The following is an 18,936-nucleotide window of genomic DNA, read 5'->3' on the forward strand; positions in this document are numbered from 1 at the left end:
TAGAAGCTCAAACATGTCTATATCATATCCATAAAAGAACCTCTGAGCGAGTTTGACTTCTTGTCTGATGCGGACCTGCACAGGCATACGAAGGGATGACGGCCAGATGACGAAGCCTGTCATTTGTCAACGGAGACCGACGTGTCGACGATGCGAACGATGGCGATGTTTTTCTGGGCTGGCATTGCTCGAGCCGGGAGCCGTACGCTGTCGTGCCCGGATACGTTGACGTGTCCATTTGATAGCCAAGCAAGACGGACGCCGTATAATCCGAAGCATGTACAATGTAGGTGTACTTGAGAACAATGCAGGCTCGGGCTACATGGGCCTTACATAGAGCGCAACTTATTCAACACATAGATTGCCTTCATTTTCAAGGCCAGTGGTGCGGATGGTACACCTCTGTCCCGGCATGAAGTGAATATGAATTCCCTGACTGACGTGGGAGACACCTGAAGTCTTGCAGATAGGATTTACATGGTGAACACCCAGCGCTTGTTTCGAGACAGAGATCGAAGTCACCGCCATGCCGTCTCACACGCAAGCTGGTGGAATCGAAGAACATCGGCCCGTGTGTGCAACTCCCGGCTGGCTTCCGCGAAACAAGTGCCGCGATCTCGCAGCATCTGCCTTGCTCGGCGTTCCTCCAATGGACAATCCGGAGCCACGTAGTATGTTGATTATTCGTCTCTGGCGTACATACGTCTGAGCAACATCAAATATGATGTTTTTTGTTGCCGCCGGTGGAAGTCCGTACACCTGTGTTTGCTAAGGAGAACCCATTCGAGCTCATGGCGAAACTTGACCCACGAACCTCTCCATCCGGGTTTGCGACCCAAGTCAAATATGCGACATCGTCATCCTGCGATGGCAATGACTAGGTCTGGTGTGTGAAAACCGAGATGCAGCATTGAAGATGAGAGATCCGCAACGTCATGAGGCCGTGATCGGCGTCTCCCGCGCGACACGAATGAAGCAGGAATGTTTGCAGAAACGGGGCAAAGTTCGTCCGATCACTCATGTATTTCCGGCAGTGAATTGCGCCACATTGGCTAGCTTCACGCGCTGAGAATCTTATTCTTCCCTCTAAGTTGAATATCAATGCGGGTTCATTATGTTCCTGTCACGAGGTTCTTGTTGATCGGAATAACATCATGCCTGATGGCGCTGTAGAACATTGTCTTCCCCGCTTGAATGCTTACAAATACACGCTATTGTCTAGAGCTGGAACGGAGCAATGGAGCTCACATCGAGATCGAGAAGAACGAACATATACACAGGCATGTCATAAACGTAGCGTTCGTCGCAATATCGATCATCGAGCGGGCAAGAACATAAGTAGCAAGTAAAGCCGGCTCACTGCTCGGGTTGGCAGAAGAACTTTGTATTTCGCGACTATTGTACTTGGCGGTCAACATTCTATGCAACCCCAAACGATCAAGTCAAGATGCCTCTCTGGATCGTCTACCATCCATCCACGACCTTCCAGACCGAGGAAGAGAAAGGAGCGTTCAGCAAAGATGTCACCCAGATATACACAAGCGTAGGCCTACCAGCATTCTACGTTGTGGTCAACTTCATCAAGCTCGAAGAGGGCGAGACATGGGTCGGCGGTGAAAAGCGCACGGCGAAACCTTTTGTAAGAAAAGGCCCCTCCATCCTCGTCTCTCACCACACAAGCGAGATGCATCAACGCTGACCCCATGAAATGATAGATTCGACTCGCGATCGACCACATTGCAATTAATCTGCCCAACGAAGACGCGTCATATCGTCGCGTAACAAGCAAAATCGATCAGACCTTGAAACCACACATCGAAGACAAGGGATATGATTGGGAGTATCATGTTTCCGAGACTGAAAGGCGGTTATGGAAGGTCAACGGCTTGATCCCACCAGCACATCCTTCTGAGGAGGAGAAACTATGGGTTGAAAGGAATCGCGCAGTGGAGTATCCAGGATCCAAGACATAAACGGCATCGTCCGACGGAGAGAGTCCAATGCTGCATTGGAACCAGGTGAACTTTGTAAGCATTTCCTAGCATTCACCAACATGCCACAGCGTTGTGACCATTTTATAATTTTCAAACTCAATCGTCATGTTGAGACAGGTTGAATAATGCTATCAAATTCCTGTGGGTAGGGCGCTTTGGTGCAGTGGAACGCAATGCCTCGCTCGTTGCGAAGTCTTCATTGCGGCAGTTCTAGTTGCTGCACGTGCAGCGCCTGAACATCAATGATGATCCTGGCAGCTCTGGTGACTTGAATCGTTGGAAATATGTACTGATTGTAGTTGTTCGTGGCTGGCTAAAACGTAAACCCTCCAGAAGAATTGTTTGGCGGAGACAGTGCTGACTAACCACGATGGCGGGGAATGTGCTGGGTAACCACGATGGCGGGTGGTTCACACGCCCATGCTCGCGGTCAATCATCTGAGGTAGGCGGAGACAATGTAAGATGATGTCAACGCCCTTCACCGTGTTGCAAGTTTCACCCTGCGAGGAGTGCCGTGGATTGATATCCTCCGGTTGTGACCATCGGAGTAGTGTTCAGCCGAACGACATCACCTGGAAGACCTGAAGCATGACCGCAACCATCGCCTTGGAGTTTCTGCTGACCGCACCAGCGCTTACTAACGGGAAACCAATCCATGATGAATCTCCTCATGTTGTCCTGTCTGAGCTGAGTGGGTCAGATGTTGTGTTCGACCATGATCTCAACGGCACGGGCACTTGCGGTCCTTTCAGGCCATACATCGCGCTGGGCAATATTTATGCTTGCGGCTTTGCCTCGAACAAACGGCTCGGACTCTGCAAAAACAGCCTCGCAGGATTCGGCTCCGTACGTACGACCGTAGCCTACGGTCAGGACGCCGGTGGCTACAGCTGGGAATTTCGCATGCAGCACAATGTAGGTCAATTCCAATACCTGGCGCACAGTGGCAACGACATCGGCGCTGTGATTGATGGCCAGATCAGCCCGAGTATGTTCGGAAATCCCGACTTGGTCTCGGCAAACGTTGGTGGCTAGGGCTAATCGTTCTTCTCGAGGGTCGTGACTGTATGTGTCTTCCTATACAATTCGCAAGCGTGCGATCAAGAGACTGTTTCAGCTGCGGACATCATAGGCGGCCTGCCCACCAAATACGACGCGATCTTCGCGAAAACCAAATGTGCGACCTGGTACCAAAGTTGTCGCCATGAGCTATGCACAAATTGGGCTTCTGGTACATGTTTGATTCCGTTTTTCATGCCTCCGACCGCCGCACAAAAGTCGAGAATGAATGAGCTTGATCGGATCATGAACGAGCACTTGCGCGATGCCGCACACAGATTCGGCTACACCTATGATCACGTCGAGGCCGCTTTCGAAGGGCGCCGATTCTGGGATAGCATCATTCATGGTTATCTTTTCAACGAAGGTGGTAATATGCGATCCGACACGGCGGGCCATTGGTACTTGGAGATCGGGCTATTTGATCCTCCAAATGAAGGACAAGACGTCATGCTCCGTGTTTTGAATGCGGCTCTGCAATGCTGAATCTTGAAACTCACCAATCTAAGCTCATCCATAACATACCTAGGTAGCTTGATCACATTGCTGTGCAAGCGTGAATACAGCTGATATCGTGCACAACCTCGATGAGGTGATGTCGCTATTCAATCATGAAAACCCGAATGAATGCGTGCAATGAAAATTGTGTGTTTGTAATTTCTGAATTGAGCATCTAGTCCAGCTTGGTGACGTTCTCGTGGCTGCGCTGTTCGTATGCATTCGTACGGCAATGATTCGTCAACACGGTCCGCCAGTGTGTAAAAGGCAGGGTTGTACGACGTCCACTTTGTGGAGATGAGGATTGAAGACAAAAGAGGGCTTCGTAATCTCATTTCTATTTATCATAAACAACGAACATGACTCGACGCTTAACATTCGTTGACCGGGCACGCGATTTGCGTACCGTATGGGTCAGGTCCAGCAATGCCGGCGATCTGGAAGATGGCGTTGACGACACCGCCAATACCCTCGCCGGCAATGAGACCTGCGGCGACAGCGAAACCATCTGCAATAACAAGTAATGTCAGCAGGTTTCGCGAAACGCAGACGGGACGGTGGGTTGTTTTTGAGAGGGAATGTAACTTACAGGTGTCAAAGTGTTTGGCGCTGCGCTTGCTCCAGAGGTAGGCTACCACGGCACCCATCAACATGGCAGTGCCGTAGACAGTCTGAGGAACGACCATGGCGAGACCGATGCACATCATGTTGGGGTGGTAGTCGCGAAGCCTGAGGAGAAAGATCATGTCAGCAAAGTTCTCATTTCCGTCGATAATGCGACCGCAATTTCAGTGGTAACTTACTTGGCCCATTTGCCGCGGTATCCGTAGTGTCGGATGAGAACCATAACACCACCGAAAATACCAAAGACGAGAGCGAAGATGCCCGAAGAGCTTGGGACAGGGAAAGTCGGATCAGTCATAGCTTCAGCAACCGCCTTCCATGCTCCAACAGATGGCGCCTGGAAAGGACACTTTGCGTTGGGATCGTTGGAGATGATGCATGGGTAGGCCTGTGTGAACAGGATGAAGAGAGCCGGTGACAGGACGACACAGACGATAGTGCCGATGGCCTGGGCCCACCATTGCTGTTTCGGCGGAGTGCGGAGCAAGAAACCGACACGATAGTCGACGACTAAGTTGGTAGCCTGCTCAGCGCCCATGGAAGCCAAGCTACCACCGAGGAGGTTGAGACGCTGTGCGTAAGGAGCATCCCAACCCTGACCCTTGGTGGCGCCACCGAGAACAATCTGGGAGGCTTTGGCGGCAGCAGTCAATGGGGTAATGTCGGTGACACCAGTGCACTGGATGGCGAGGAAAGAGAAGAAGAAGGCGAGGATGACGCAGAGAAGAGACTCGCCAACGGGCATGCCTGGAAACCGCCATGTTAGCAAAAAGCAATAGCAAGTATTTCGTAGAATGCGATGCTCACCGAACTGGACGCCGAGGACAAGGCAGAAGCCGATGATTGACATCAACAGAAGAGGGGCCCACATCCACCATGTGACCTGATCTTCTTCAGCTGCGGGATCCTGGACGAGCTCGTCCTCTGAGGCGAATTCCTTGTTGGCATGTTTTTCGAAGAATGCAGAGGACTTGCCGCGCTTGGCGAGGGCAGCGCTGATGGACTGAGATGTGCCGCGACCAATAGCCCTGCATACGTGCAAGAAGACCTTGTACTGAAGCGCAAGCCTGAGGAAGAAGTAATGTTAGCAATCATGGATAATATTGGTTTCGCTCTCACGTTAAGCGAATCAATCCCGACTTACTCGACGAAAGACACGACGATCATCAACATAATACCAGGCCACAGAAGCCAGTATCGCGGTGACGGGTGGTCAGGCTTGGTAAAAGTCTTGCTCAGCGAGAAATAGACGCTGTAGCTAGACCACTGAGGATCGTATGATTCGGGGTCAGTCGCATCACCATAGGGGTGACCAGCGAAGGCCATCTTTTGGGCAATGAGCGCAGGACCGATGATGGCCCATGAAAGCACGGAGCCACCGAAGAAAGAAATAGCAGGGTTAAGACCAACGAGCATGCCAGAGCCAATGAAGGCAGGGGTAAACTCAAGGTACCATCCCCAGTTCTCGATGTCCAACGCAGTGGTGCTGGAGTAGCCAGACCAGATGTAGATCCAGGTGAAAAAGTGCCAGTCCCAGAGGATACCGAGAGCGTACTGAGAAACGATGCGGAGAATGAAAGCTCCCGAGAACGCAGCGGAAAGGGCGTAGAGCTTCATCTTGGCGAGAGCCTCACCAGTGGTGGCGAGATGCATGCTGCGAATGGTCATGGCAGTCGCAGAGGCAGTCGGGAAGACCAGGCGAAGCTCGCGTGCAACGTAGATGATGAAGAACTTTCGGAGAGGGGCGCCGAAAGCGAAACCAAAGTATCCACCAACGATGGTCAATGTGACGAGGCGCGCAAAATCTTCCTTGGGAGTCGACAGCAGGTTGAGTTTGTAAAGAGCGGGGATACCGCCGACGAAGACATTACCAAGACCACCTGCAGCAGTGGCGACCGTTTGGACGATGTTGTTCTCGCGAGGGCCGAAAGATCCTCCCAAAATCGGTACGTATTCGGGGATCGCTCTGGAGAGTGGCTTGATGACGGCGAAGCCAATGATGGCACCAAGCAAGTTGGCTGTGAATGTCCAACCACTCTTGAGACCAAGGTAGATGTTCGAAGCACCGACGAGTGCACCGCAGATAGCACCCAAGATGACCGCACGAACAGTAAGGACCACGCGACGCTCTTCGGGCAGATCGTCAAACGGAACGTAAGGGTCCAAGTGAGGCTCCTCGTCCATGATGGTGTCCTCGGTCTCGCCGATGTAGGCTGTCGTCTTCTCGAACGACTTCTCCTGGGCGTGAATGCTGCCATCGGAGACTTCCTCGGCTGCCACGCCGTAGCCGGGGTTGAAGACATGTTGCTTCTGTTGCAGAGGGGCAACATCTGGGTTGATGTGGCCCATGAGCTCGACGGGTTTCTCCATGATGATCGGTGACAGTGTTGGTCAGCCGAGTCGGATGTTTCTGGGATGAAAAATCACAAGGTGAAGGATAATTCGATCGCAGAGCGACGGTGCGGCGAGCTTGTCTATATACCTGAACTCGAACCCAAGTACACGATACCTAGACCAGATAGACACATCACGACGAGTTGGAGGTTACGCCTATCAGGTGTACACCATTGGGTCAATTGTCCCGCTCTGGCTACACCATAGGCGCTAGTGTTCGCCAAACGTCCGAGCTGAATCAACAGGGTCGTGAGGAGCTTCCATGCAAGCCATGGAACCAAGGAACGGCCCTCTGAAGTTCGGGAGAACATTCAAGGCACTCTCAGCGCCTGCCTGTTATGGTTAGCCAGCTCGTTCGTGGCGCATATGGCGAAGTTTATCTCTGCAGGACAGGATGAGCTCTCGTGAAGAATGCGCCCTTCGCTTTGAAGGACCCGCGCCGCGAAAGAGTACAGGTTCCGGCTGGCCGAACGAGAGACCCTCAGCGTTCTGGAGCATTCGCCAGGCGAACATGATCTGACATGTGCCACGGAAGCAAGGCAGGTCCGAACAAAGCAAGCTCGCTGGAAAATAAGGGCCACCATCGAGATAAGCCCAGCGGCGAATCACAAGCCGGAATGGCGTTATCTTTCATAGGACATGAAGATCCGGGGTCGCAAGCGAATTGCGAGCGGGACGCCGTGCGGCACACAATTTTGCGTTGTGGCCGATGGTATCATAATGTATCATCTCAGGTATTTCGGAGGTGCGAACGCATTTGTACAAGGCGCCGCCGTGGCTAGAAGGAGGCCGCTAGTGGATGCTACCTGACCATCCACAGTCGGGCCACCAACCGCCAGGGCGAAAAACAAGACTTTTGCCACTGGTAATGAAGCAATGGTGGCTGGACTTTAGTGGTTGCCACTGCAATGAACGACAATGTCTTATCATTTTTCGTGATCGGGGGGGTGGTCGGACTTGTCCGGCGTAAAGGATCTTATCGCAGAGCAACGAAACTCCCAGTAACCAGGCTATTCCCGTGCCCTTATCGGAGTTGCACCTCGCATTCTGGCAACCACATGGAGTCGGGTTCGTCTATGAGACTACTGCAATGGTGTGTACAAGTCGGTACGACCACTCCGTTCATCACAGATGGTGCTGCACCATAATTGGGTTCTTTTTGTTGGGATACTTTCTGGATGCCTTTCTAGAAGGCGGTCCTTGTCTGATTCCCTTGCAAGTGCTGACTTGCACGCGACCAGCACGTGGATGATCATTATCTTATCCGACGGGTACAACCGATAGACTTATCAGAAGTTCGTGAAGTTTCGGATTACGCCGACGGGGTAAACTGCTATTTCTGTTTGCTCATTTCAACCTCACCACACAGTCGGTGATTGCAACTAATGAGATGTTCAAACACGGCGGAGGAGACACCGCCTGGGCAACCAAGCGTTTCCCGTACTTTACCCCACAATCGTGTCCGGCACGGAGGCTCCCGCTCGGGGCATCTTTCCGTATTTGCACTAGATCTGATGGCTCACCTCGGAAGGCACGTGAGCGGATTAATATCTCGACTTAGTGTGCAGACCGACGATCAAGATTAGATACGCACGTGACATGGCAGTTCGGTCCTCGTGGACGCTCAAAGCATGTGCCCTTGGGCGATTCGAGATCTTCTTCGAGATAGCACAAATTTCACGTTGGCGTACCTTTTTCGCATCGGGCACTGTGTTCTTGACCAACGACAAAACCAACAACCAAGGCCGAGACTCAGTCGGCCGGAGCTGTGGAATACGGGAAAACGCCATCGCGTATTCTCGCCGTCTTCCAAAATGATCGCGGCTGCTCACCAAGCTCACTAACGCTGCAACTGGACTATGATCCGCGCCTCTGCACGACCCTTGTAACGAAATGTGTCTCGTGTCATGAGTGTCTTGCCCGCGCTTGCTCCGCAAATAACCGGGCAAGACGCCGGTCCACGAGGAAACAATAAGCGGCGCGCCCGAACCTGAACAGAACTGGTTTGCTCGCTATCAGCCTGAAGACGATCGAGGCCAACGCATGCATATCTTGGTCGTGTCGCGAAAGCTGCCGGTGACGGCTACTGCTTTCGTCGTCATTTGATTAGGAGGTGGCGTTGAGATCCATTATCTGCGGCACAGTATCCCATTTTCGGCCATGATCCTCCGATAAGCAATTTCCGTGATATCTTTGGCCAAGTCCCTTCGACCATGAGGGTCGTGTTACCGCGAGTGATGCACGGCTGGGCCCTTCATCGAGGTACAGGTTGTTTCGTTGTTATACTGACCTTATCGTACCGTGGCACAGCGTCATGTCGCTTTTCGTGTGGATGTACGAACACACAGGTTCTATATCACAGGCTGTGGCGTGTTCCAGCAGCTGCGACAACGATATCGATGAGTTTTTCTTTTGCTCACGGCTCAACGGACATGATATCAACATTGTGTGCATCGATTGTCGACTTCAGGTGTTACTGTGGTCCATCACATTAAAGTTGCCACTCGGCCCACTGCGATCGGCAGTACCGGAAAGTCTTCGATCGAGCCAATCATACTCGGTTGCCTCGAGCAGCCGTTCTACAGTAAATAGACTAGCGACAGGCTGATATCTTGCAATATCGATATTTTCATGACTTCACGCGGGTGACGTGCAGAAATCTCATACTAAAATGCACACTCGATGTGTTCATTTCCAAGATCACCTGATGTCGATCAGAGATCACGAAACGAAAGCAACCCACTATTTCTCACAAGGCTCGTAAAGGTTTACTACTACTGTCCCTGTGCCGCGATCACTCACTCGCGCTGGCTTATGAGTGACAACAGATCTGTCAACCTTTATCGTAAATTGTCGACAAATTCGACGTTCATCCGACGAGGATGATCGAAAAGCGCGCTAGGCAACGAGCATGCAAGATGCCGCGATTCATCATTGTACACGGCTGCACAAGATTACGTTCGCAGATGACGATAAGTTCTTGATTAGACTCTATCAATCTTGACTTGTTCGCCTGCTTCGGGACGTCTTTCTCGTAACGAGTCCACTGAGCTGTTGGTTCCCTCTTTATCAATCATCCAAGTATTCCTCCCAAAAATCCCTTCAGATGTCGGCCTCGCGCTTGGCCTTGATGGCAGAAGCCAACTCAAGAAGGGCCTCGATGTCAGCCTCGGCCTCAGCCGAGCGGCTGTATTTGCCGTAGTTGCCGTACTGCAAAAAAGCTTCTGGTCAGCACTCATCCTTTGCTTTGGATGAGGGTCATCACAACACTTACGGTTCCGTACTTTCCGTAGTTGCCGTAGTTGGTAGGGGTGGCAGCGGCAGTGGAAGAGGTGGTGGTGGCAGCTCGCTCCTCGACGACGGGGCTGGCGAGAGCAGCGACGGCAAGAGCCAAGGTGGAGAAGATGGTGGAGGCCTTCATGATGATTGATTGATTGATTGATTGATCGAGAGGGAGATCTTTCGGAGCGATAAATGATCTTGATATTGGAGATGATGGAAGATGAGAGCACTGGTCAGAGGAATGCTGGAGTAAGAAGGAGATTCCAGGCCTTCTTATATCATCTTGAGCTACGGCATCACTCCTCTCCTTGATGCCGATCGTCCGCGAATACGACACTCGACAACACAAAGACGCCATTCGAGACGAACATGTCCGCGTCAATGAACGCTGGTCTTGCATATGGCTCACCCTCGGCATTGACGACGATGCCATGGAGTTCCACAATCTTACGCGAGACTTCTGTGCTCCGTCGTATTCAGGGCCACGGCAATGCTACGTGAGCGTCGTACAGATAGCACCATCACTACGGATCCTCAACTCGACCCGAACGGGAGTGATTAGACCATCGTCTCATCTGCGGCATGTGTTGCACAATGATGGTAGATGGCATTGATTGACCTGCATCAGCACTCGATCTATTGAATCTGTGCATGAGTACAGCTCGTCACATGAGACTTGATGTGATGTGCAAGGTGGTCTGATGCAACGTGCTTCTGGAAAGCTATAGCTTTGGTGTTGTTTGAGGTTTCATGTATGCACAATGTCCACATCGAGATGCTGTAAAGTACGGTATCGCCGACATGGCGTTGACGTAGTCCAAGGAGCTGGAGCTGAAGCTCTCGTATCAGGAACACAACTGCACCGCAAGACTCGGGCCCAGGACTACCGAAGGTGCTGCTTTCGGCGAACCACGAGATCCACGCGATGCAAGCCCTATAATGCTGTATAACCCCAGAGTAACATTTTGCATGTAAATGGTGAGACATTGTAGCGGAGAATGAAGCTCAAACGAGTGTCTTTGTGTAGCACGTTCGTATCGGCCGATGTATTTTTAGCAGGTGAGCTGTCGCAATCCAATATTATACGCAAGCCAAAAGGCTTATGCAGCTAGCTCGAACAGGTGTTTTGCTATACTGTTTGGTAGCGAACATGGACGTATTCGTACAGCATCATGTTATAGCTATAGTACAAAGAAGCTTGGCGAGGTACAGATGCCATGATCACATTTGAAGTAGACTGATGAGTCCTGGACCTCGAGTGCATGTGCTTTGGAAAATCCACATCTTTTACTTGACGTTGACACATTCTCTCGTTCGCAAAAATCAAATATGGACAAGTCGTCTCATTCAAACATAGATCTGCCGGAGAAGCAGTCGAGCGAGTACTCAAGACATCTGCTCTCGGAAGACGGCGAAAGCGCATCAGACCAAGACTTCGAACAGCAGATCAGAAGGAAACCTCGACGATCAAATGGCACAATTGCCATCATATTGGCAACGAGCGCGGTTTCGATATTATTAGGCATCGTGATTGGACACTACTCGCCGCAAAGTAGGAATCTCGATCGTGTATGCCTACAACGCACATCGCGCGAGTGTAAGACCATTGGCCTGAATTATTGTGCAAAATTGTGACTGACAGAAAAACAGCGCCAATCACTCCTGATGTGCAGATCGAATGGCACACGACACGATTTAACGGGTCTCTCCTCAAAGAAACTCCGTTTCGACAAAGTGCTGGCCCGGATGTCGATGCAGCCTGGGCATCGCTTGGAATCGATTGTAAGCGATGTCAAAGGAGCTATGAGCTCAAGGTACATAGCTGACTGGCTGTTGTAGATCGGAGTGTCGCTGTTCCACTTGATCAGGCCGAACGCGTCGGTCTGCGTCAAGATCAGGTCAAAATCAGAGAAGAGCATGGAGGCGGCTACCCGGCGAACGTTGAAGGGCTACACCAACTCCATTGCTTGAATCTCCTGCGGCAAGGTCTGTGGTTCAACTTTGAACACTATCAAGCGCAAGGAAAGGGACCTTTTGCAAATACCGATTATATCTTGCGGAAGCATGTCAGTGAGTAGGATCCGTCCAAGCCAAAGACTCGCGAAGCTGACAAAGGCTCCAGCTCACTGTCTGGATATCATTCGGCAGCAGCTCATGTGCACAGTCGATGTGGGAGTCTTGGGTCAAGTCTGGTTTCAGCCAGTTTCTGCAGATGAGCCGGAGGCGTACGTCGACTTCAACACGGAGCATGTATGTCGCAATTTCGAGGCAGTCAGACAATGGGCGGAGGAGCACCAAATTCCCGCTATGGTGCCACCGGACTTCTTGGAGCCGCCGAAGGAGGGTGATAGGATATACCGCACAATTCCATAGTAGAATAGAAGGAATGCGAGATAATGGCTCAAGGGCCAATCCTCCATAAGCTTCCCCATGACGGGAATGATATCCCAGCACTTCATCAAGCTGGGGCTCATCCTCTACGTCCGAGAGCATCTCGAAGTGTGCTCATTCGACTCGCCATACTGCTGCCGCCTTGTCGCATGTTTGACAGCACGGCCTCATCCAGTGCAGACTGCGAGATATCGTCTAGATCACTGAAGCTGCTTCCCATACTCGGCGAACCCTCGCTTCCCTGAGCGCGTGATCGCGGGCTAAGACTCGCCAGCTGGGCACGATGCTGCGGACTCAACGGGCCCTTGGTAGGACGAGGCTCAAGCCCTCCGTCACTGGAAAAATGCCGGCTCATGGATGATGCAGACGACTCTGTAGTATTAGCGCTGACTTCGTCATCCCTCCTCGATTTGCCTTTTGCGGTACTGGGTCGCTGAACTGATGAGTTCTGTGTGCGTTGAGGGAGATCGCGCAGAGTCGCTGATGGATGCTCTCGTGGTGATCCAGGAGCTGCAAAGGGTAGATAGCTACCGTTGGAATCATTGTCATCATCTTCGGCTTCAGCGTCTCCATCAGAGCTATCATCATCGCCGGCTTTCTTCGCAGCCTTCCCAAGCGGCGGCCGGTGTGGATATCGACTTCTTGCGAGGACAGGCATATCGTCTTCAGAATCTGACGCCGAACCACCTTCGTGTTCCAATTCGTCATCGTGGCGGTCGTCTTTGTGAACTCCCGAAGCAAGACCGACTGCCGGTGGCCGCCTACCCGATATGCTGAGACCTCGCAGTGCACGCTGTGCGGCTGTGGCAACAGAGGTAGTAAAGACTTTGCTCTGTGTCACTGTTGCAGACGACGGAGTCCGAGATATCGTCGGCGCTGCACTACGAGGATTCGCCGTGCTCGGGGACGCTACTGTGATCGATCCATCACCAGCAGAAGTGTGCTGAGGGATGGAGATGGTGGGAGATTTTACATTCTTCGCCTCAGCGCCTGTTACAAACAGAAACATCAGAAATCCTGCAGCATGCTTTGTGTTATGCGTGGAGAAATGCATATTTCTTACCTTTGCTCCCTGTCCTTTGCATCGCCGCACCACCGCCGATGCTGCCTCCCGAATGCAACCCATCTACTTGAGCCTTGGACGTAGTCGTACTGCTCGGTCCGATGACACTCAAGCGGTTAACAACGCCTCTCATGGCCTCAAAGTGGCGATCATAGAGATGCGCTGCCTGCTGGAGAAGAAAGGGCAGCGTGACTTGGAATCGCGATGCAATATCTCCCCAATCGAGCTCTTTCGAGTCTGCTTTGGCGATGATCTTCCAGAGCGCACTGTCTTTGTTAGAGTCCCAATTAACGATCGGCGGGTCTTCGAAGCCATCGCGACGAAAAGGTAGACGGATGAAAACAGTGTAATGAACAGGTCGTGGTTCCAGCTCATGCTGCTCCGACGCCGACACGTCAGTGTCCATGCTGTGCAAGGTTTCCAAACTCTCGCGTATGCTCCACTGCCACTTCGTTTATGGATGTCAGCGTAGAAATGTCAGACGAGAGACATCTTATTCGACTGGCGACTACGGATGCAACGACGTGTGCTACTGATTCGTACTCTGAGCAAAGGTTCATATTCATCACACGGCGTATGTCCCAAGGTCTGCTATGCTCGCCGTACGGTACACGGCAAATACCTGATTCATCGACAGCCGTCAAAAATGATGTTTTTCAATTGATAACATATGCGGCGACGTCAATTTACAGCCAGGAATCGACGGCACGTGACCAAATACAACTACCGAAATCACCTGACCATTTTCTGTGAAATGCATCTGTTGTGAAGACACCAGCAACCAATGAAAAACATTCCTTCCTTTCGTAATGATGAGATGCAAACGGGCACGAAGCTTGGCTCGAATATGCATCATTGATACGCCTGCTACAGATAAAGACCGAAGCCGCAGCCAGCACATTTCATGCCGCAACTTTCGAAATGTCTTTCGGGAGAATCCATTTACCACCCACAAGACGCCATCCACGAGAAAGTAAGCACATACACTCCAGCACACTTAGATCGTTGTCTCGTATGGTATCGGGACAATGCTCTCTGGCTTGTTCTCCTTTGCACTGATGGTTCGTGCCTCGCGGGGCTGGACCGGTTGTCGCTTCAAGTGGACGTGGACACCCTCCTCCTTGGCCTTGCGCTGCTTGGCGGCGTTCTCCTTGACACGGGACAAGAACTCGTCTCGCGAACGTGAGTGTCGGACGTGCTCGATGCGGACGTTGATGCGCTTCTCGATGTAGCGGTTGCCGACTTGTCGGTAGAGGATGACACCGACAGCGGACTTGGTAACGTTGTAGACGACACCGGTCTTTCCGTGGTAGACTTTGTAGGGCTTTGGCAAGTTGTCAGTCGAAGAATTCGTGAAGTGCGCAGACCCCATACGGAGATCCGAGAGAACATCGGAGAGGATTCAAGATTGTCCACATACCATGCCCTTCTGGACAGCACCGTTTGCAACAACGTCGACGATGTCTCCAACCTTGTACTGCTTGAGGTACGTTCCCAGAGCGATCATACCCCTCTTCTTGAAGTCGCGAGAGAAGGCTGTTCCCAAAAATTGTCAGCAATTGTGTCTTGCTTCCATATTCCACCGGTTCTGCCTTGCGCAATCCTCCTATTTTCCCAAACCACAATCAATTCCTTCAGGGTGTAGACTGACCATAGCGAGTGCCAGCGCGGAGACCTGCGGCGTGACCCATGGTGAATGTATTTGCACGCTGCGATTTGTTAGTCCCGAACGAAGTTGATGGGCGATGTAAAGGACTAACGTCTTAATGTGTGTGTTCTGGAGGAAATTAGTATTTTATTGCAGATATCAAACAGTGCGCTGTCGTGTACTCACATTTGGTGCTCGCCGTAGTCAATTTCGTCGTAGGCTGTTGCTTGCGATTTTGGGAATTGACGCTCGGGTGTGTGCCAAGGCTCACCGCACGGACCACCCACCGTCACGACTCCATCTCCAATTCAAGTCAAGCACACGAGACTTTGAATTCGTGAAGTGTAGGATTGCGACGCAGCAAAATCGACAACCACATCAAACATGGCGCCGTAAGTCATACAGCATTCGAGGATGGCACAGCGAGTTGTCGCACATGCGAATCTACGACGGAGCCAACGACGGATATTTATTCCGACGTGCGGTCCATGAACATGGCATTGCGACAACTTGCTGCAACATACATTGTCGAAAATTCTACGAACGCAAAATATCTTCTAACAGCCTCGCAGACGCAGTTACTCCAAGACCTACAAGGTCCCTCGTCGTCCTTTCGAGTCGGCTCGTCTGTCAGTACACTCCGTTGGCCACTGAGCGTGAGCTTGCTCCGCCCAAGTCAAATGGTTCTAACAATCCGCCAGTGATGCCGAATTGAAGACTGTCGGCGAATATGGTCTCCGCAACAAGCGTGAGGTGTGGCGTGTCCAGCTCACCCTCTCGAAGATTCGTCGTGCCGCTCGGTGGGTTTGAACATCAATGGATATGGACGGGAAAAGGCAGTGGAACTGATTTGGGATATAGTGAGCTTCTCACCATGGACGAGAAGGACCCCAAGCGTCTCTTCGAAGGAAACGCCCTCATTCGTCGTCTGGTTCGTGTCGGTGTGCTCGATGAGACCCGCATGAAGCTCGATTACGTGTTGGCCCTGAAGGTTGAGGATTTCTTGGAGCGTCGTCTCCAGACTTGCGTCTACAAGCTCGGCCTCGCCAAGTCGATCCACCACGCCCGTGTTCTGATCCGCCAGCGTCACATCCGGTAGGTTCCTGTTGACTGCCTCTATCTTTGAGTTCCGCTAACGATGTTCTTTACAGCGTCGGCAAGCAGATCGTCAACGTCCCTTCATTCATCGTCCGTCTCGACTCCCAAAAGCACATCGACTTCGCACTCACCTCGCCGTTCGGTGGAGGACGTGTCGGCCGTGTCCGAAGAAAGAAGGCCAAGGCCGCCGAGAACAAGGACGGCGAGGATGGTGGTGATGACGAGGAGGAGGAGTAGATTATTTGATCCCATTATTTTGATTCAATGCCTGGCGTATGCACGGTTGCGGCGTCGATGTGTTACGGACGGATGGGAAAATGACCTCTATAGTCGTTACATTACATGTGGAATCTCTACGTGCTTACTATCTTCTTTTTTGCGACGCACTTTTCATATTACAATTTGTTGATTTGTGTTCCCTTGTCACTGACCAGCCATCCACCCACAGGCCAAATTGACAGCACCATACAGCTTGCTCGCTACACAAGATCGGGCATTCCATTCCATTAAAATTAGATCTGAGCATGTGAAGCCGCATGCTCATTTCAGTTCATCATGACATTAGATAGCATTCATCATCATCGTCGTTGTCGTCATCCTACTCCTCCTACTCTTCTGTTGCAAGGATTCCACAATCATTGCATCCCTCTTAGTTAAGCATTTCCACCATTCCCAACATCATCAACCCGCCCATATTCACAATAAGAAGAACCCCAGCGACCAAACCACCACCGTCCCCAAAATCCCCATCGCGCTTCCTTCTCCGATTCTACCTGCACCGTTGTTCCCGGGCACCACAAAAACCCTCCCACCTTCACCCGTAGCCGCCGCACCTATCGCCGTCGCCGTCGTCGTCGTCGCCGTCGGCACAAACCCCGCGACATCCGTCGTCGCCGTCGTCGTAGGGACGCCCACGGCATCCGACAGACTCAGATTCAAACTCAGCGGCTTCTTCATGCCGACCAGATCGGCGAAATACTGCTCGACCGCGCACACGCCCAGGTCCATCGGCGTGATGCTCTCCGCGCAGCAGGTCTCCAATAGGGGGAAGGCTTCGCGGCAGATGTCGGAGCAGAGGGAGAGGGTGCAGCCCGAGACGGTGTCGGTGCCGTTGTTGGTGCTGATGCAGGTGCTGAGGGTGGAGCCGCAGGCCCGGAGGGACGGGTTGTTGGCGTTGTTGTCGATGTTGGAGGGGTTGGTGTCGCTGGGGACGGATTGCCGAGGGCGGACCGGGGTCGGGGAGAGGGTTGCGGTGGTGGTGGAGGATAGGAGGAGGAGGTGGAGGAGGAGGAAGGTCATGGTCGTCGTGGTCTTTGGGAGGAGGCAGGGAGGCATGGTTGCGGGGAATGGTTTGGTGATGGGCGACTGGTCCTGATGATTGTTGTGTTTGCTTCCTCTCTTTTCTTGGAGGATTTGCTCGTAGCACCGTAGTTGAAGCGAGCTGCTGTCAAAGGAGGCTGTAATAGAGGAGACAAAGATCATTCGTTGGGAGAATCGTTCCTATCGCAATCTCGAGACGCAACTGGGGGAATCAGACATCTTTTATATACATGTCCTTTTTTTTCTTCTTCTTTCTTTCCTTCTCTACCTGGAATGTCCTATAATATCGACAGACCTCTCTCGCGGATGCAGCCACACCTCATGATCGGCTTCATCTGGCTGCTTGACCCGACTGCGCTGCACTGCAATGCCATGCTACACTGCGCGATGCGACGTCATGCCATAATACTATCCCCTTGAACACCTCCTATAAGTCACTCAAAGCCTCATTCGTACATGTGCGTGCATGTGTCGCATGTACTGCATGTGCTGGATCTCGGCATTCTTCGAGGACCGTCAGACTCACATGAAGCGCATGCGGACAGACGCTCATGCCCATGCGACCAGTGGCATTGTGATCAAATCGACTGCAGATAAATGTCTGAGGTCGACGTTCTGGTATCATGAGACATTGTTGCGATGATGATGTCGCGTGGTCGTGATGCAACGCAATCCAGTTGCAGATGCAGTGCGCCGGCCGCCGGAAGCACAGCCGAGACCGACGCCTTCCTGCACCAACCCTAACCGCAGGATGCACCTCCACGGGCATCATCTGCACCTGGACATGTTTACCGAGAGAACGAATCGTCTGAAATGCTGCGGAGCTTCTCACGGAATGACTTGGAGGTGTAATTTCAACACTATAGTAGACTTGCCCGTAGGTTGTGAGAGAGAGAGCGTACGCAGCGTCTGGGACCGAAGTACTTCCTTTACCGACTAAAGTTACGGTGGAAGGGGATTGTTACCGTACTATAACCCATACCATACCATTGAAGTCGATGGGAGGTGCGGTACGCAACGGAACATGAATTTCAAGACCATCGGCATTGATTGCTTGCATGCGGTGAATCACCCGAAGATCAGATGAATGCTCTGGTTGATTTATGATCACGTTCGCGAGTCCTTCTCGGACCACCTCCGAGAAGGCGGAAGCAGGATCTCGGCACCGATCGACGGTCCTGGCCGTTGGGCGATGATTGTCTGGAGAAGCTCCGATCTCACCTACCACACAGTACTAATCACAGCGAGTCTGTCAGGTGATCTCCAGCTTTTCATTATGAAGTGTTATTACAATCCACCGGTATAAGAGAATCAGATACATGTACCTAGGCGTCTACTTTAGGTAATTCTACATACACGACATGAAAAAAGTGGAAGATCGTGCTTGAAGCGTACATGTATATAATTGATATGTAACTGCTAGGTAGGTATGTAATGAACCATCTAGGCATGTTTACAGCTGCCTGCCTGTAGGTGGAGGATATTCCAGCCGAACTGCCTGAGGCCCTTTGGAGAGCGTTCCCCAGATTTCGGGCTCGCCTGCAGAAGTGGGTGGTAGGTAGGT

General features: G+C 51.9%; 10 protein-coding genes across 10 annotated transcripts; 4 read left to right on the top strand and 6 right to left on the bottom strand.

The window, feature by feature from the left end:
• Positions 1-1,286: 1,286 nt before the first annotated feature.
• K489DRAFT_384040 (uncharacterized protein) lies at positions 1,287-2,318 on the top strand. Its single transcript, XM_033605761.1, has 2 exons — positions 1,287-1,639; positions 1,716-2,318. Exons 1-2 carry the CDS (start codon positions 1,448-1,450, stop codon positions 1,971-1,973), a joined length of 450 nt encoding a protein of 149 aa, XP_033456173.1. The 5' UTR covers positions 1,287-1,447; the 3' UTR covers positions 1,974-2,318.
• A 134-nt stretch (positions 2,319-2,452) lies between these two features.
• Positions 2,453-3,688, top strand: K489DRAFT_384041 (uncharacterized protein). The gene is made up of 2 exons (XM_033605762.1): positions 2,453-2,910; positions 3,051-3,688. Coding segments are annotated over exons 1-2 (492 nt in total). The 5' UTR covers positions 2,453-2,908; the 3' UTR covers positions 3,541-3,688.
• A 235-nt stretch (positions 3,689-3,923) lies between these two features.
• K489DRAFT_390839 (oligopeptide transporter) lies at positions 3,924-6,546 on the bottom strand (the record flags this gene model as incomplete). The annotated part of the gene is made up of 5 exons (XM_033606636.1): positions 3,924-4,060; positions 4,142-4,281; positions 4,356-4,923; positions 4,984-5,243; positions 5,321-6,546. The coding sequence occupies 5 exons, from the start codon at positions 6,544-6,546 to the stop codon at positions 3,924-3,926; spliced, it is 2,331 nt and encodes a 776-aa protein (XP_033456175.1).
• A 2,988-nt stretch (positions 6,547-9,534) lies between these two features.
• Positions 9,535-10,587, bottom strand: K489DRAFT_384043 (uncharacterized protein). The gene is made up of 2 exons (XM_033605763.1): positions 9,845-10,587; positions 9,535-9,780 (listed from the first exon to the last, which is right to left on the bottom strand). The coding sequence occupies exons 1-2, from the start codon at positions 10,283-10,285 to the stop codon at positions 9,673-9,675; spliced, it is 549 nt and encodes a 182-aa protein (XP_033456176.1). The 5' UTR covers positions 10,286-10,587; the 3' UTR covers positions 9,535-9,672.
• A 515-nt stretch (positions 10,588-11,102) lies between these two features.
• On the top strand, positions 11,103-12,225 carry K489DRAFT_363478 (tat pathway signal sequence; the record flags this gene model as incomplete). The annotated part of the gene is made up of 4 exons (XM_033602682.1): positions 11,103-11,449; positions 11,503-11,634; positions 11,692-11,922; positions 11,975-12,225. The coding sequence occupies exons 1-4, from the start codon at positions 11,182-11,184 to the stop codon at positions 12,223-12,225; spliced, it is 882 nt and encodes a 293-aa protein (XP_033456177.1). The 5' UTR covers positions 11,103-11,181.
• A 97-nt stretch (positions 12,226-12,322) lies between these two features.
• Positions 12,323-13,712, bottom strand: K489DRAFT_373601 (uncharacterized protein; the record flags this gene model as incomplete). The annotated part of the gene is made up of 2 exons (XM_033603436.1): positions 12,323-13,233; positions 13,307-13,712. The coding sequence occupies 2 exons, from the start codon at positions 13,710-13,712 to the stop codon at positions 12,323-12,325; spliced, it is 1,317 nt and encodes a 438-aa protein (XP_033456178.1).
• Positions 13,713-14,293: 581 nt separating this feature from the next.
• K489DRAFT_75311 (uncharacterized protein) lies at positions 14,294-15,156 on the bottom strand. Its single transcript, XM_033608895.1, has 4 exons — positions 15,141-15,156; positions 14,958-15,083; positions 14,727-14,842; positions 14,294-14,630 (listed from the first exon to the last, which is right to left on the bottom strand). The coding sequence occupies exons 2-4, from the start codon at positions 14,995-14,997 to the stop codon at positions 14,304-14,306; spliced, it is 483 nt and encodes a 160-aa protein (XP_033456179.1). The 5' UTR covers positions 14,998-15,083; positions 15,141-15,156; the 3' UTR covers positions 14,294-14,303.
• Positions 15,157-15,338: 182 nt separating this feature from the next.
• On the top strand, positions 15,339-16,361 carry K489DRAFT_396554 (40S ribosomal protein S9; the record flags this gene model as incomplete). Its single annotated transcript, XM_033606878.1, has 5 exons — positions 15,339-15,346; positions 15,527-15,583; positions 15,656-15,754; positions 15,816-16,049; positions 16,106-16,361. 5 exons carry the CDS (start codon positions 15,339-15,341, stop codon positions 16,287-16,289), a joined length of 582 nt encoding a protein of 193 aa, XP_033456180.1. The 3' UTR covers positions 16,290-16,361.
• Positions 16,362-16,546: 185 nt separating this feature from the next.
• K489DRAFT_384048 (uncharacterized protein) lies at positions 16,547-17,586 on the bottom strand. Its single transcript, XM_033605764.1, has one exon. The coding sequence runs from the start codon at positions 17,349-17,351 to the stop codon at positions 16,749-16,751; it is 603 nt and encodes a 200-aa protein (XP_033456181.1). The 5' UTR covers positions 17,352-17,586; the 3' UTR covers positions 16,547-16,748.
• Positions 17,587-17,666: 80 nt separating this feature from the next.
• Positions 17,667-18,735, bottom strand: K489DRAFT_417909 (uncharacterized protein; the record flags this gene model as incomplete). The annotated part of the gene is made up of 3 exons (XM_033608196.1): positions 17,667-18,308; positions 18,360-18,593; positions 18,729-18,735. 3 exons carry the CDS (start codon positions 18,733-18,735, stop codon positions 17,800-17,802), a joined length of 750 nt encoding a protein of 249 aa, XP_033456182.1. The 3' UTR covers positions 17,667-17,799.
• Between the last annotated feature and the right edge of the window lie 201 nt (positions 18,736-18,936).

Source organism: Dissoconium aciculare, assembly GCF_010015565.1.
Source record: "Dissoconium aciculare CBS 342.82 unplaced genomic scaffold K489scaffold_14, whole genome shotgun sequence".
NCBI classification, from domain to species: Eukaryota; Fungi; Ascomycota; class Dothideomycetes; order Mycosphaerellales; family Dissoconiaceae; genus Dissoconium; species Dissoconium aciculare.

Excerpts from the sequence above, each read along its gene's own strand:
- K489DRAFT_384048 (XM_033605764.1), bottom strand. The coding sequence starts at position 17,351 with ATGACCTTCCTCCTCCTCCACCTCCTCCTCCTATCCTCCACCACCACC.
- K489DRAFT_75311 (XM_033608895.1), bottom strand. The coding sequence starts at position 14,997 with ATGGGTCACGCCGCAGGTCTCCGCGCTGGCACTCGCTATG. Across the intron at positions 14,843-14,957 it reads CCGCGCTGGCACTCGCTATG|CCTTCTCTCGCGACTTCAAG; the intron begins GTCAGTCTACAC and ends TTTTGGGAACAG. Across the intron at positions 14,631-14,726 it reads GTGCTGTCCAGAAGGGCATG|CCCTACAAAGTCTACCACGG; the intron begins GTATGTGGACAA and ends AACTTGCCAAAG.
- K489DRAFT_384043 (XM_033605763.1), bottom strand. The coding sequence starts at position 10,285 with ATGGCATCGTCGTCAATGCCGAGGGTGAGCCATATGCAAGACCAGCGT. Across the intron at positions 9,781-9,844 it reads ACTACGGAAAGTACGGAACC|TACGGCAACTACGGCAAATA; the intron begins GTAAGTGTTGTG and ends GCTTTTTTGCAG.
- K489DRAFT_384040 (XM_033605761.1), top strand. The coding sequence starts at position 1,448 with ATGCCTCTCTGGATCGTCTACCATCCATCCACGACCTTCCAGACCGAG. Across the intron at positions 1,640-1,715 it reads AGCGCACGGCGAAACCTTTT|ATTCGACTCGCGATCGACCA; the intron begins GTAAGAAAAGGC and ends ATGAAATGATAG.